This window comes from Haplochromis burtoni, unplaced genomic scaffold (assembly GCF_018398535.1).
Source record: "Haplochromis burtoni strain Fernald_Lab_line unplaced genomic scaffold, NCSU_Asbu1 Contig_61, whole genome shotgun sequence".
NCBI classification, from domain to species: Eukaryota; Metazoa; Chordata; class Actinopteri; order Cichliformes; family Cichlidae; genus Haplochromis; species Haplochromis burtoni.
Window position 1 is genome coordinate 2,050,330 of NW_024582422.1, and position 15,535 is coordinate 2,065,864.

Below are 15,535 nucleotides of genomic sequence, written 5' to 3' on the forward strand. Positions count from 1 at the left end.
CTTTGGAACAGCTTGGATTGTTTTGATTATATGAACCTACCCCAGCAATTAGGAGCCTTTCGAGGAACTCAGTATGTTTGGACTGTAGTACCTTTTTCTGAAGTTCAAAACTTGGTTTGTTTTGATTGTAGAAACCTACCCCTGGAACTAGGAACCATTAGATGAAAACAGTATGTTAGGACTGTAGGACCTTTTGCTAGGAACTAGAAACCTTTAGAGGAACTTGGTATGTTTTGATTTTAGGAACCTACCCCAGTAACTAGAAACCTTTAGAGGAACCATTTCATTCATTTATCTATTTTTAAATTGTCATAGACAGAGAGGATATCCCTAACGAACATACCGGGTCATAATTAAGATATAAACAGCATGTTCAGCAAAATGTTTTAGCTCTCTTATCAACTCCAAACTCCTCCCTTCTCCGGTTTCAGCATTTTTTTTTCATTCTTTCATTCCATCTTTTCATCTTTTCATTATTAGATTCTCTTCCCAAGTCACATTTCACAGGGATTTACATCACACGGTGTTTGAAATCTTTTGAGCTGCCCAGATTCTGCAATTGTATCTGTATTGATTACATGTTTAGACTTTCTCTGTATCTGCAGCTCAGACTCCAGTCTCAGCGTTTTAAAGCAGAAAGCAGCTCTGCCGGCTCGTCCTGGCGCTGACTCACACAAAGCTTCTATTGTGTCTTTGTTTTCTGGATCTTTGCGCTTTAATGTGTCTCATATCTGAGCCGCAGCCAAAAACACGCTACTGTGAAACTCAGTCACACAGAGGGGAAGGAAGTGATTAAAAACCGATGCATGTGCGAGGACGCCTGTCAGTCACAGCTCTGATTTATTTCACCTCTCTCTCTTATAGCTCAGGCTGTTTGATGCTCTTTAAAATTTCTGTTCTTATCTTGTGTTTAACTTAATTTAAAGACAAGACACGAGGAAAAAAAGAAATGATGACAAAGCACAAAGAAAAACAAAAAAGAAAAGGATGACTTTTGCTCAGATTTAACCCAAAACATTGCCTAGATCTTATCTTTCTATCTAATCTAACCCTGTAAGTGACTCAGAGATGTTTCTGATTGCTTTAAAAAAATCTCCATGACATATGACAGAGCTATTGAAACAGGGATTCTTTTTTTTTTCTATTATGCAACTTTTTTCTTTACATTTAAAATGACTTAAATTAAGTAATTCATTTAATTCAAATCTGTGGATAATATCAAGGTTTTCGTTACTTTTCACCTTCTTAACCCAGATTTAAATGTTTTGTGGCTTTGAGCTGTCAAATTAACCTGTCAGATACATGTTATTAACCCTTTATAATGATAAGAGTGCATACGACAGGATAAACTGAGGGTTTTCTGTTTTTTTGGCGATGTTTGATGTATGCAGCCTGAATGAGGAAGCTTCTTAACATAATCTGAAAAGTTTCCTGATGTGTTTATGAAGCCTGGTGGAGCAGAATCTGCAACCTGAGCTGCACGAAATGAGCAGAAACAACAAGACAAATGTTAAATAAACCCCAAAGAAAACAAAAGCAGTCAGGGAGCAGAGTGACTAATGATGATGATGAGGAGGAGGAGGAGGAGGAGGAGGAGGAGGAGAGTTTCAGGTTGGACGAGTTCGGCCTTCATTGTTGTTGTGCAGCTTTAAACGGCGTGTGATAAGAGCAGAGATCCAAACTCTTCTGTCAGCTATTGTCTTCACCTCATTGCACATCACAACAAGTTCATTTTGTTGGTTATTTAAGAGTTAAGGTAAAAGAGTTTTAAATTAAGATGAATCTTCAACCAAAAACACCACAAAGAAGGAAACAAGGATCAATCCCATGGTGGCAAAAAGTACTTTCACTTTTACAAAACGCAAACTAGAGACACGCTGCTATCAAAGTACCCAGCTTTTAGACCGAGCCACGATTTTGAGTTGTTACAGCGAGCCGACAGGAAACAGGTCTGACAGCTGGATTTCACCTGTCAGGTGTCACATGTTTACTTTAAAGGTAAAAAATCTCATCACGATCGTATTTTACCTAAATTCCTTCATTCATGCGGTGCTAAACATGTTGAAATCGTAACACATCTAAACATGTTTTATGATTGTAACAAGTCTTTGTGACTTCAAAGACAAAGAAAACCCCTCACTTTAAGCTTTAACTTGGATTTATTTTGGTCATTTAAGATGAAAAATGTTAAAAGCAGAGACTTTTAAACCTGCTTTTATTTATTTTCAGAAGAAGTGTTACGTCCCAGCTTAAACGCCCCAACATAAGGTGAAGAAACGTTGGTTTGATTTTGAAGGATTTAACTGCCTTAGCAAAAGATAAAAGACCACATGACGAGATCCACACTTTGTCAAGTGTAAAGTAGGTGTTGGAGAGGAGCATAAAGAAATGGGTCCTAAAGAAATGACGGAAAAGCCACTCGTGAGTCATACGGTTCTTCTGCACCTGAAAGAGCAACAGGGACAACATGTTGTAACCCTGGAAAGAAGCCTAAGACTCCGAAGCAGGTCATGCTTGAGCATGTCTGAGGGGCACACAGCAAAACCAAGAGTCTCAAACTTCACTAAACATACATGAGGCTCATACAATAGTAACAGTGGTCACCCATTGTCCTGTACCGCAACAAGTCACCATATCAACAAAATTCAGTGACGCAAATGTCCTAGTGGCCAACCACAAAATGTGGAACCATGCCCATTCAATGATCTTCACAAGTGTGACTCAGCACACACAAAGCACAGTTACTGCCATCACTCAGGCAGCAAGTGGACCAGGAGCAGCATCAGGAGTCGCCAACCTCTCCTAAACACTAAAGATTGTGGTACAAAAACACCCACCTCACTACAAAGCTGTAACTAAAGCCCACTTTAGTTCGGCTGAACGTCTCCCTGATGAAACCACAAGACCATAACTATCAAATGATCTCAAACCACTCTCAGAATTTCCAACAAAATTCAGTATCAGTGGTTTAACTTTGAGCAAATCTCAACCTAAGACACCTAAAAACAATTAAACTAACTTCACTTACCCAGCCCTCAGTGGTGTACCAGGCTTAAAAACTGAACTTGTGAGCTGTAGTTTATTGTGAAACTCTGAAGTTTACCTCCACCCAAGATAGCCAAATGCAATAAACTAAAACAACAACACAAAAAACACAAACAACTGCTTCAGTGGAGATCAAATGAACCTCAAATAAACTTCTCACCAGGAGAGTCCAAAACAACCCGGACGAGCCCCCAGTTATGTTATAACCTCGATCAAAAGCACCATCAAAAATTTAAGACTGATACCAAAGTTTACAGAGATGTTGGTTTAATTCTGAACTATAACCTCAGTAAAAATGACAACCTAGAGAGTCTGAAGGCAACAAACAGTCAGGACAAGGGGAAAAAAGATCTGGGTTTAAGCATCTTTAACAAATGTAAACAAAACTTATTTGTTCAAATTCAGTTAAATAAATGTGATAAATGTAATGTTATTTAAACCACATTTATTCCTGATTTTTCCTTCTTCTGAAAACGGAATATCTTTTCTGTATTAGGAATCATCCTCTGATTTCATGTAGTCTTTGCTCAAATGAAGCAAAAATATTGAAATACACAAATTCTTTAAAAATAAGTTTATTGCTTATTTTCCTTAATTAAAAAGAATATCTAATTAATTTGCACTGGATTTTAAGAGCCATCTTCTGATTTCATGATTTGAAGAATTTACAGAGAAATAATCTTCATTAATGTCCACTTCACTGTTCTTCAAAGAGGCTGGTGTTCTCTGCTGTTTCTAAATGCATCAGTCAGATGTAAAAAAAGGGGGAAAATAAGAAGCCTGCACTAAGTGCATGTGACTCTTATGAGTTTAAAAGGTCTGAGCGAGGCTCAGTCAGATCATAAAGTGACTGAAAATCACCAAAATTGTTTATAATTTTAACCTGCTGAAGATTTGAGGACAGAAACGTGGTGACTAAAGGCAGCACTTTAAATAAATGCCTGGGCAGTCACAATATGTCTATTTGCTTTCAACACAAAACGAACACGATTTTTATCCTGAAACCAGAAATCAATCACCAGAAAATCTTTAATATCATGAGGTAGATGGTTGCTGCTTTCTTTTCTTTCACTTTAAGAGCAAACGGATGTTTAAAGCTGATTTCTGAGCCTTTGTCCACTTTTATTTTCAACACGTGAGACTCCAGTTAGAATGAAGATGATGGTTTTTTTTTTCTTTTTCGCTTCAGATTGTTGTGGTGATCAAAAAATGATGTCAGGGTGCCATCTAGTGGCCGAACATTAAAACTACAGAAGCTAACTGGCTCTCTCACCTCAAGACAAGATAAGAGAATAGAAAAAGAATAAAGGTAAGAGAATAGGATAAGATAAAATAGAAAAACATACAATACAACAAGAATAAAATACTATATACAATACAATAAAGTACTATACAAAAAAGAACAAATACGGTACAAAACAGAATGAAATGCTTTGTTATAGTAGGAAAAATTTCACTTGGTAATATTGCACATCAGTGAGGCAGTTACAATTGTGTATGGGATGTGTGTGTCTGTCTGCATGTTTGTGGTCATCTGCTGAGACCATATTGTGGAGTCTGACAGCAGTTGGAAGAAAGACCTGCGAAATCTCTTCGTCCCACACCGTGTGTGCCGCAGCCACTGAAGGAGCTGCTCAGTGCTGTCAGTCTCCTGCATGGGGTGGGAGATGTTGTCCAACAGGGATGACAGCTTAGCCACCGTTCTCCTGTCACTCACCACCTCCACTGGGTCCAGAGGGCATCCTAGAACAGAGCTGGCCCTCCAGATCAGCCTGTTCAGTCTCTTCCTGTCCCCGGCAGAGATGCTGCCGCCCCAGCAGACCACACCGTAAAAGATGGCTGAGGCCACCACAGAGTCATAGAAGGTCTTCAGGAGTGGGCCCTCCACTCCAAAAACCTGAGTTTCCACAGCAGGTACAGCCTGCTCTGCCCTTTTCTGTAGAGAACATCTGAATTGTGAGAATTTTTACCAGTGAAACCAATATAACATCTCCACATTCACAAATATACATTTCTGACATTCAAAAACAAAACAAAAACAAATCAGCGACCAATATAGCCACCTTTCTTTGCAAGGACACTCAAAAGCCTGCCATCCATGGATTCTGTCAGTGTTTTGATCTGTTCACCATCAACATTGCGTGCAGCAGCAACCACAGCCTCCCAGACACTGTTCAGAGAGGTGTACTGTTTTCCCTCCTTGTAAATCTCACATTTGATGATGGACCACAGGTTCTCAATGGGGTTCAGATCAGGTGAACAAGGTGGCCATGTCATTAGTTTTTCTTCTTTTATACCCTTTCTTGCCAGCCACGCTGTGGAGTACTTGGACGCGTGTGATGGAGCATTGTCCTGCATGAAAATCATGTTTTTCTTGAAGGATGCAGACTTCTTCCTGTACCACTGCTTGAAGAAGGTGTCTTCCAGAAACTGGCAGTAGGACTGGGAGTTGAGCTTGACTCCATCCTCAACCCGAAAAGGCCCCACAAGCTCATCTTTGATGATACCAGCCCAAACCAGTACTCCACCTCCACCTTGCTGGCGTCTGAGTCGGACTGGAGCTCTCTGCCCTTTACCAATCCAGCCACGGGCCCATCCATCTGGCCCATCAAGACTCACTCTCATTTCATCAGTCCATAAAACCTTAGAAAAACCAGTCTTGAGATATTTCTTGGCCCAGTCTTGACGTTTCAGCTTGTGTGTCTTGTTCAGTGGTGGTCGTCTTTCAGCCTTTCTTACCTTGGCCATGTCTCTGAGTATTGCACACCTTGTGCTTTTGGGCACTCCAGTGATGTTGCAGCTCTGAAATATGGCCAAACTGGTGGCAAGTGGCATCTTGGCAGCTGCACGCTCGACTTTTCTCAGTTCATGGGCAGTTATTTTGCGCCTTGGTTTTTCCACACGCTTCTTGCGACCCTGTTGACTATTTTGAATGAAAGCTTGATTGTTCGATGATCACGCTTCAGAAGCTTTGCAATTTTGAGACTGCTGCATCCCTCTGCAAGATATCTCACTATTTTTGACTTTTCTGAGCCTGTCAAGTCCTTCTTTTGACCCATTTTGCCAAAGGAAAGGACGTTGCCTAATAATTATGCACACCTGATATAGGGTGTTGATGTCATTAGACCACACCCCTTCTCATTACAGAGATGCACATCACCTAATATGCTTAATTGGTAGTAGGCTTTCGAGCCTATACAGCTTGGAGTACGACAACATGCATGAAGAGGATGATGTGGACAAAATACTCATTTGCCTAATAATTCTGCACTCCCTGTATGCGGTGCGCATAGATGCACACCTTTCAGCATTGATGGTGCCTTTCCAGATGTGCAACCTGCCAGTTCCATAAGCACTGATGCACCTTCATAGAGAGATGTAGGCTTTGAACTAAGCGTTAATAACAAGCCTAATGATGCTATCCTCTTCAGTCCAAAGTGTGTCTAAACATTCGATTTGTTTTCTTTGTTCTAATGTGAACAACATATGGGTTTGTGAGCTTTCTAGATCCTTTCATTCTGTTTATACATTCATTTTACACGGTCACAGTTCAGTTTCCCTCAACTCAAGCACTTCAGAACATTATGGAGAATGTAAAAGTCAGTAGTGAGGGCCGTGCAACCTTTCTCCGTCATGTCTTCCTCTTCTTTTACTGCACTCACTGTTACCAACAGTTGGGTGTCACTGCTTCAGCCTTGATCACATTAACCACACACTGCCTAGATTATCTTAAAAACTCAACATCACAGCTTGTCTCTTGTGTTTTCAGGTCCAAATGATCCTTCAGTTTCCAAAATCAAACAAACACTTAGAGGCAAAACCTGTCCGGACTCATTCAGCTCGAATGAAATGATCGATGTGGTCATTCTGCCCGGTGTTACAATAAAGTTTAACATCAAGGTATCCATGAAAAAGATGATTTACGAGGTCTAGCTGATTAAGATGACAACGTTTCTATTTATTCTGACTGAACCATTTCTTTAAAAAACAAACAAAGTTGTACACTTCTGCTTTCATTTTGGACAGAAACAGACTGAAAACTAAGTATCAGTGACTTTTGACAGATGACAATGTGCTAGATGTGGAGCTGTGATTATGCTAATCTCTTTTTTAATAAAGCAAACACTGTAAATTTGATTATTCATTTTATTATCACATTAAGAAGAGTTTATCTACAAGCCGACAGCAACAAACACATTCCAGCTTTAATCGAGCTAAATGTGTAATTAGAGTATATGCAGATGATGCAATGATTTAAAGGGCTGATTCCCTTTGAAACTTTGATTATAAATTATGACTTTATTCATAAAGGAAGTGAAAGCTTATTACAAAAGGAGTGTCTGGAAGTGGTATAATCAGATATGAGGAATGTCTGATACTGTAATACTGAAAACAGACATACAAAAGAGCTAAATAACGAGAAAAATTAGGTTTTAAAACAAGTGGGAGCACAGACACCAGTTTAAGTAACAAAATTCAGATTTGAGAGAAAGAAAAACACTCTGAAGTGTACGAACCTGTTTGTTCTCCACATAAAAAGACCGTGTGCTTCCTGTGAACTCCAGTTTTACAAACAATTGACGGACCTGCTTCTGTTATTGGAAAAAAAAAAAAATACTTGTGGTCTTCTACATGTGCCATATGTTTGTGGACACAGCTGGCAGTGAGGAGAGTTAAAGTAATCTGATTGTTGTGTAGATAAAGCACGATTTCAATCTGCCCCACAGCCCTCAGATGCTGACATGAGCAGCACGTTAATACCAGACATATAGCAGACGTGTCCACATACTTTGGGCCATTCACAGCTGTGCACAAAGAGTGAGTAGTATCATGTGGAGAACAAGCAGACGCCAAAGAAGAAGAGAAACAAGAGTGTTGTGCTCTGTGTTTGGCAAGTGAGGAGTGAACGTATCGAGTGCATTTGCAGCTGCTCATCTGAAGCTGCTTCAGTCTCTCTCAGAGAAGTTTTCCTTTTCTTTGGTTTTTGGCACACGGTCGCGTTGCCGCTGAGCTCAGAGTACGCAGCAGTGCTTCTTCTTCTTCTTGCCACTCGGCCCATTTTTGTCTTTGCTCTCAGACATTTTCTTCTTGCGGACCTCCCTCATGAGGTCAAAGAACACCTGCAGACAGATTACATGGATTAACTGTTGGTCAGAGCCTTGTCTCAAAGGTCAGAGCTCTTTGTTTTGTTTCTTTTGTTCTCTACCTTGTCCACATTGGCTCTCGTCTTGGCTGAGGTCTCCACGTATTGGACGCCCCACTCGCTTGCCTTTGCCGTGGCCTCTTCAGCAGAAACCTGCCGCCGATCCTCCAGATCTGACTTGTTCCCCACCAGAAGGAGAGGGATGGCCTCCTCTTCTTTCACCCGCAGGATCTGCTCCCTGAAAATACAAGAGAGATTTTCAAAGTACAGGTCACTCTACATTAATGGTCCTCAAAGTTTCTTTGAGACAAGACTATTAAACATTGATGCCCTCATTAGTCTGTTAAAGTAAATATTCTCATTTTATCAGTGGTAGAAAATGAAGCTGCAGTTCTTAGAATGTCAACAAGAGGCTGGGTCCAACAGTGAGTCAATCTCCACTACAGTAACGCACTACAAGTAACACGTTACTTAATCGAATTACTTTTTTCAAGTAACGAGTAATGTAAAAGCTTACTATTGCAAAAAGTAATTAGATTACTGTTACTTTCCTGTAAGCATGCTGCGTTACTAAACTGTCGTGATTTTGTTTGTGAGAGTGTCTCATGACAATGACGTAAGCGCGTGCAACACCCATGGCAGTGAAAAATCAAACTTCAAATCTGAGCAAGCATGTAGCAAGCCGCCACGGGAATGTGAAAATCACAAACCCCCAGATCCCCCTGCTGTCATGACCGCTGCGGCACCAGGCAACACTCCACCCTCCCCACTCCTGCTAAACAGGTGACAACAGATTTAAGAGCGACGGGGCTTAGTATCGCTGAATCTTTCATTTTATTTATTTTTTGCTGTGTTTTACATGCATCTATTTGAAAGAGTGTAAAAAAAACCATTTTATTTTATATGCTGGAATATGCAGAAAATGGTTTTAAATGTTAAACAAATGTTTAACATTTAAAAGTCAAACACAGTTGCACATAATTTAATTTTTGCTTGAAGCAATGTGTATAAAGTTAAAAGATTAAAACAAGTTTTAAAGAGAGGCTTTTTCATTTGATTACATTTTATATGATAGATTATGCAGAAAAAGTAGAATTGGGCTGAAAGGTCTGTTGCTTTATTACGTATTCAGGTTGTGTATGAAAAGTAACTAAGTAACTCATTACTTTTGAAAATAAGTAATCAGTAAAGTTACGGGATTACTGTTTTGGAGTCGTAATAAGTAATTAGTAACTAGTTATTTTTTTCAAGTAACTTGACCAACACTGATCTCCACAGATTCCCACGTTAAAATGTCTGAATTTACAACAGAAATAAACATGTTTACAGCACTCTCCAAAAAAAAGCAAGCAAACACTTTTTGTTCTCTAATTTTCCGTCACAACAGCTGTACAGCAGTGATTTCCTCTTTTTTATGACTCACCTGTTTAAACTTGGATCACGACTTAAAGTTTGCCTTTCTAGTTTTTACTGAAAGCTGTCAGCAGTTCTTTACTGTAGCTGCTAGCTCTGTGCTGCGCTTGATCTAAAGTCCAGCCTTTATGGGAAGGAATGGGAGGAATCTGTTGACTTAAAAGCGACCTGTGTGTGGTTCTTTTGAGTTTAACACCTCAGTTTTCGTGTCAACATGTAAATGTGATTTTTTTTTTCCCCAGGGCTGAATTTTTAAAAATGTTTTAAACACAGTCATTTTCACTGCCTGGTTGTATATTACTGTGGAGATTTTACTCCACATAAGTCGATTAAAATGTACCTCTGCTTGTTAAGAAGACTCAGACACTGACCTGAACTCCGACGTTGCTGTGAATGACTCGTGCTCTGTGATGGAGAAGACGAGCAGGAAGCCCTCGCCACTGCGGAAATAGTTATCCCTGATGGCTGCGTAGTCTTCTTGACCCGCCGTGTCCAAAATGTCAATCTGCACGTCCTCGCCGTCCAGCACCACCTTCTTCCTGTAGCTGTCGGCTTTGGTGGGCTCGTAGTCCTCCACGAACTGCGAGCAAAAACAAGGGTCACGTGACTGGGGAGAAGAAACAGCACAGAGGGAAGGGCTGATGGAAAATGTAGTTCTCGAGTCTCACCTCGTCATACATGAACTGCAGGGTTAGGGCTGACTTCCCTACACCGCCGCTGCCCACCATGATCACCTTGTGGAGAACCAGAGAGCTCTGGTTTTTGTTCTTACCAGAGGCCATGACTCTGGTCTAGGTCAGGTGGCTCACAGCTCTGCTCTCGAGTTCTGACGACCTGTAGAGACCAGCAGAGGTCAGCAGGAAAGGACATGAAAAGACTCACACATTCATTTTGGGACTTACAAAAAACCCCACGTTTGGTTTGGCACAGATTTCTATGCTGGATGCCCTTCCTGACACAACCGTCACAGCGCTTTGCGTCTCCTCCTGAACTTGAATTGGGGATCTCTCATGTGTCAGGCAAACTTGTTAACCACGACACTATAAGCCACTATATGATGTGCACCTTCCTAGATATGCAACTACACGCTGACAATGATGATGTTGGTCACTTGCGCAGGCAGCGTCACAGAATCTACATAGGTTCAATGCAGAAGTATAATTAAGGTGTGACACAGTCTTGAGATTCCTTACCAGGTGATTCAACTACCACTCACTCCTTAGCAACTCATATGATGACAACAGGATGGGTCCACAACTCATAGGACAACCTGCAAGATGACTCCACTGTAGGGTGAACACCTGGAACTACCAATCAGCTTTTAGAGCAGATGAAACCTCTCAATGAGATGAAAACCATGTTCAAGAACCTTAAAAACAAAGAAGCCAAGTTCTCTTCAGCACAAATGCCTAAGACTACCAGGAACCTGCTATTTCTAAGACCTGGACACGGTGCTTGAATAATTATTTTGGCAAATATTGGGATCATGATTTATCAGGAAAGCACTGGCAAAAAGTCAAAAGAAAAGTATATTTTTAATAAAGGGGATTTCCTGGAATCTTCAAATAAAATTCAGATAAAAAAATAAAGAAATTAATCACTGTGAAGTTGTGATTTCAACCTATTAAGGATGGGAAATTAATGAAATGTGCGTAAAGTCAAAAATGGCAAAAATGAAGCATTATTGCTTTAATTACAGTCCTGCTCTACATGTGAACGTTTAAGGCTTCTCCACTGTGACCTGCAGACTGTAATAAATGTATAATAACAGTACAAAGTCATGAATGTGTAGATATGTTGTTGAAGATTGAGCTTAGTTTTAGTTTATACTGTTCATCATCTGTTTTATGACATACTCACTTTAACACTTCCTGCTGTCTTTCTTTTTTTTAAAGCAGTGGCATAAACCAGCATATTTTGCTTTGTTATTATCAGAATCATGTGTCTTACAGTTGCTCCAAGGCAGTAACAGTAACAGACTAAACTATTTAAATAATACAATGTTACAGATTTAATAAATAGCACTAATATACACAAATCACTCAATTATAAATATCAAGGATTAACAGTGATGATTATAAATAAATATCAAGGATATTGACAAGAATATTACAGAGTAGAAAAGAGCATGTGCAAAAAGGATGTAACTATTGCAGTGTTTACATGTTTGAACATGGAAAGGTTTTGAGGTTTTCCCTTTAAATGCAGGTTGTTACACAGTGGTTTCACTGGTCTAGCCCACTTTAGGCCAAATTGGGCTGTTTGTGGACCAGGATCTATGGTTAATTTGCCGCCTCTGCTCTAGAGGATTCAGAAAAATTCAAACACACAGCTGAGTTTTTATGCTTTCCTCTGAGATCCAAAGGTAAACTGGTACAGAGTGACGCCGTTTTTCTGTTTCATATCCTCAGAGACGGACAGTCTGTGGTTTAAGTCAGCAGTTTGAAGGCTTTACATGTACATGCATATGCTTATGCTCTGTTGGTTTTATAAAGAGGTTAATGCTTTTATTTTGAAAATTAAAGTCTGGGTGCTTCTGTGTATGCTTAGACACATATGTGATAAATGTACTTCGATCACTATGTGAGCTGAAGCTGCATTTGCACCTAATTTAGTGAAGACTACAGATTTGGTGTGGCGGGGCGGTAATATTTGAATATTTTGTCATTTAGCTTGTTGTGATTATGGAGCTACGTCTCCTAACAAAGGTTCTTCTAAAAATAAGAACCTTACTGTGAGTAACGAGAGTTTTTCAGGTGCCAAACAAATGAGCAGACAGAGGAAACAACAGGATGCTTTCCATTCTTCAGCTGATTGAGATAATCACATATTTATCTTTCTGAGAGATATTGGCCTTGCTGCGTTCCTCTTGTGCTTCAGTTTATGTTCGCGGCCCTGACACAAAGACGATATGGTTTGGTAGCAATGAAGACGTTTCAAGAACTCCTCAATAAGAAAAATCTCCTGGTTTGTTCGTGCTACAGTTTTCACAGACATTTTGAACATCGAGGTCCTCGTCTTCGCTCCCCCTGCGTTTTGATTATGAACTCACCAATCAGACTTTTTCCACTTGCGATTGGATGGAGTTAACTTGGCTGTGGATATCAACTGTAATATTACAAATACATCCAATGATAAAAGTTGCTATTTACTAGTAAAACAATAACTGACAACTGGACCAGGTTACTGACAATGTAAAGATGTATTTGCCTCATTTACTGTCCCCCGGCTGATTCCAGCTCAGTGTGAGAGTCTTCACTGCCGTTATTTACAGTGTTTGTTAAGATCCATTCACACAAAAAGCAACATTGTGCTTCGCTTTGAAGGTGAAGGTCACTGGTAGGGTCAAACAGTTAGGCTGCAATTTTATTTTACAGCGAGATTGCTCAGATCTGTGTGATGTAAACTTTGTCATCAGACAGTTAAGTGTAAGGATCCATGCAGAGGTCCTCGTACATGCCTGTTTTTAGTGACTACGTGGACTCATCTATGAAGACCTTACATTAGAATGCACCAACACATCGGCACTGGGCGATGGACTTCAAGCCATTGGGTCTCCAGGTGTCAGAAATATCAGAGTATAACAGACTAATCTAAATCGATTGAAATGTAAACTGCTGTTAGTCTGCACCTCATACAGCACATGTGAACCCGGCTTTAAATACGTAGTGTCTATTGTTTCACATACTCTCGCTCTTTTTTTGACGCAAAACTCCTGCTCACCAATCAGAAGTGACCCAAGATATCTGCGCATATAGTCAACAACAACATACTCATGGGTTAGTTTTAAGAAATAAAAAATAAAAATCGTTCAGCCCTCATGTCACTAAATGATATTTCAGGCTTCTTACAAGGCAATCAGTGGTCTCCTTCGCCTTTACTGGTAGCGGCTTGAGTGGACGTGGCTTAACATCCAACAAACGTTCTACTAGACCAGGAATCTCAAACTCATTTTTACAGTAGCCCTTAAGTGTGCCAGCTCAGTGAAACTCGCCTTTTTTTGTCAGTTTAAATAAGCTGAAGCACACATTTAATCCCAGAGATATCTTAATGTAAGAAACAAGAAGTGCAATTTCATCAACATGTCTCAGTTTTTCTACATAAAGAAGTGTTGGAATAAATCTGAAATTCTGACATTTAACTGCTTATTTGTAACTTATTTACTCTGGTGGCACATGAATGGCTACAAGGAGGTCTTTATCAGCGGGAAAAGCTGTAAAACCTGTGAAAATACAGGTACAAGTCCAACATTTATGCCCTTCTTCACTTGTTCCAAAAGCTGTTCAGTGGGGCCGATTAGAGCCTTTGCCAGGCCGATTCTAGCCCTCAGTGCCTGATGTTTGACACCCCTATACAAAGCTCTAGTTCTTACAAAGTCTCTGCTGTTAGCGTGCTTCACACTGTGATAGCTTTGTGGTGTTGTAAACACAGAAAAATTGCAGAACTGAACTCAACAGATCGACTGATTGTCACCGATATGCGATCCAAGTTTCTGATTCAGGATTGGACAAATAAGTGATCAACATTTGTAATCACTGACAACGTTACATCAGCTCTAACATTAGACAGAAAGTAGAGCCCCCTTAAGCACACTGAGGGCTAAAAATCCAGCCCTGAAAGTGTCTGCACTGCTGGAAAGTACTAGGAGGAGAGCAAGGCCAGTTCCTTAGAAGCTCATGGGGAAAGTTCCTGCCGTGGAAAAGGGTCGTTAGCTTCAGGTGTGAGTGATATAGGTCTGTACACCCTGCATGAGTGATAAGTATGGGAGGTATGTGGAAAAACCCTCTCGTCAGTGACCTTTCCAGTTGCTCGACATGCGGGCAGAGATAAGCTGGAGCTGTAAATAAGCTCCGAAATTAGCCATATATTAATAACACGGCTGTCTGAGCTCAAAGAGGAACTATATGTGCTCCTATCAACACTCAACTTCAGCTTCCTCTGTGCCCTAAACAGCTGGAAACGAGTCTCAACAAGACACTAAACAGACACTTCTGCTCTTCCCGGTTTCTGCCCCTGTCCCTCAAACGTCATCTCTGATTGGCCTCGGGCGCGGACAGGCCTGTTGTCATTGGTCGGTCGCGCTGCCACTCACAGCTGCCCGTAAAGCAGCGACAGATAACGATTTCTGTTCCTCCACAGGGGGAAACTGAGCGAGAATCCGCCGTTAAAACGCTGCCCTCAGGGCAGAGGCGGACCGTGCCGGGGTGAACAGCACGGTCGGACTCCACTCACTCACCTGCTGAGGTGTTTTCCTGCCGTTCACTCAGAAATCCGCTTCACGCACAACTTTTACAAGTTCTCCAGCAGACTGTGCGCCCCACCTTGTACACGGACTCGGCGAAGATCGTCTGTGTTCGCGAGGACGACCCACTCTTTCAGCTAATCGCAGGCGGCCGCTCAGCGCACGCGCAAATGTTACCAGGGCGACTGATGTACCACTTTACCCGCTAAACAAACACCAACACATGTTATTAAGCATCTTTGAAGGTTATACAATTTAAATAAAGTCCACAAAATGTCTGCCCCTGTTATTTCTAGCAGAGAAACCCGGAAACAGACACAGAGTGACACCTCCTACCTTTACCTTTACCGTCTTGTCCTCTACAGGATGTGACGTCGCGGAATTCCCTGTCTTTATTGTTACTGAAAGAAAACAAATATTCATTCAGTAATATTTTTATAGGCCACTTTGACACTTCACTTTATTTACTACTATATATATATATAGGATATATATAGGTGTTTTACTCTGATTTATTTTTACATACAAATTTTGAAGCGCTAAATATGGGAATTAAATTAAAGCTCTTCCTTAAATCTGCTTTAGATCCTTTTATTATTTAGTTTTTGTGTTTGTTATTACTTAAATGTCATATATCATATTTAACCTTTTTCAGTCTTTTTTTGTGATTTACGTCTTTGCCTTTGAGCTAC

General features: G+C 40.5%; 1 protein-coding gene across 1 annotated transcript; it reads right to left on the bottom strand.

Moving 5' to 3' along the window:
* Nucleotides 1–7,649: 7,649 nt before the first annotated feature.
* LOC102299354 (ras-related protein ralB-B) lies at nucleotides 7,650–14,997 on the bottom strand. The gene is made up of 5 exons (XM_005923044.3): nucleotides 14,838–14,997; nucleotides 10,270–10,435; nucleotides 9,973–10,181; nucleotides 8,252–8,426; nucleotides 7,650–8,165 (listed from the first exon to the last, which is right to left on the bottom strand). Exons 2-5 carry the CDS (start codon nucleotides 10,381–10,383, stop codon nucleotides 8,058–8,060), a joined length of 606 nt encoding a protein of 201 aa, XP_005923106.1. The 5' UTR covers nucleotides 10,384–10,435; nucleotides 14,838–14,997; the 3' UTR covers nucleotides 7,650–8,057.
* Between the last annotated feature and the right edge of the window lie 538 nt (nucleotides 14,998–15,535).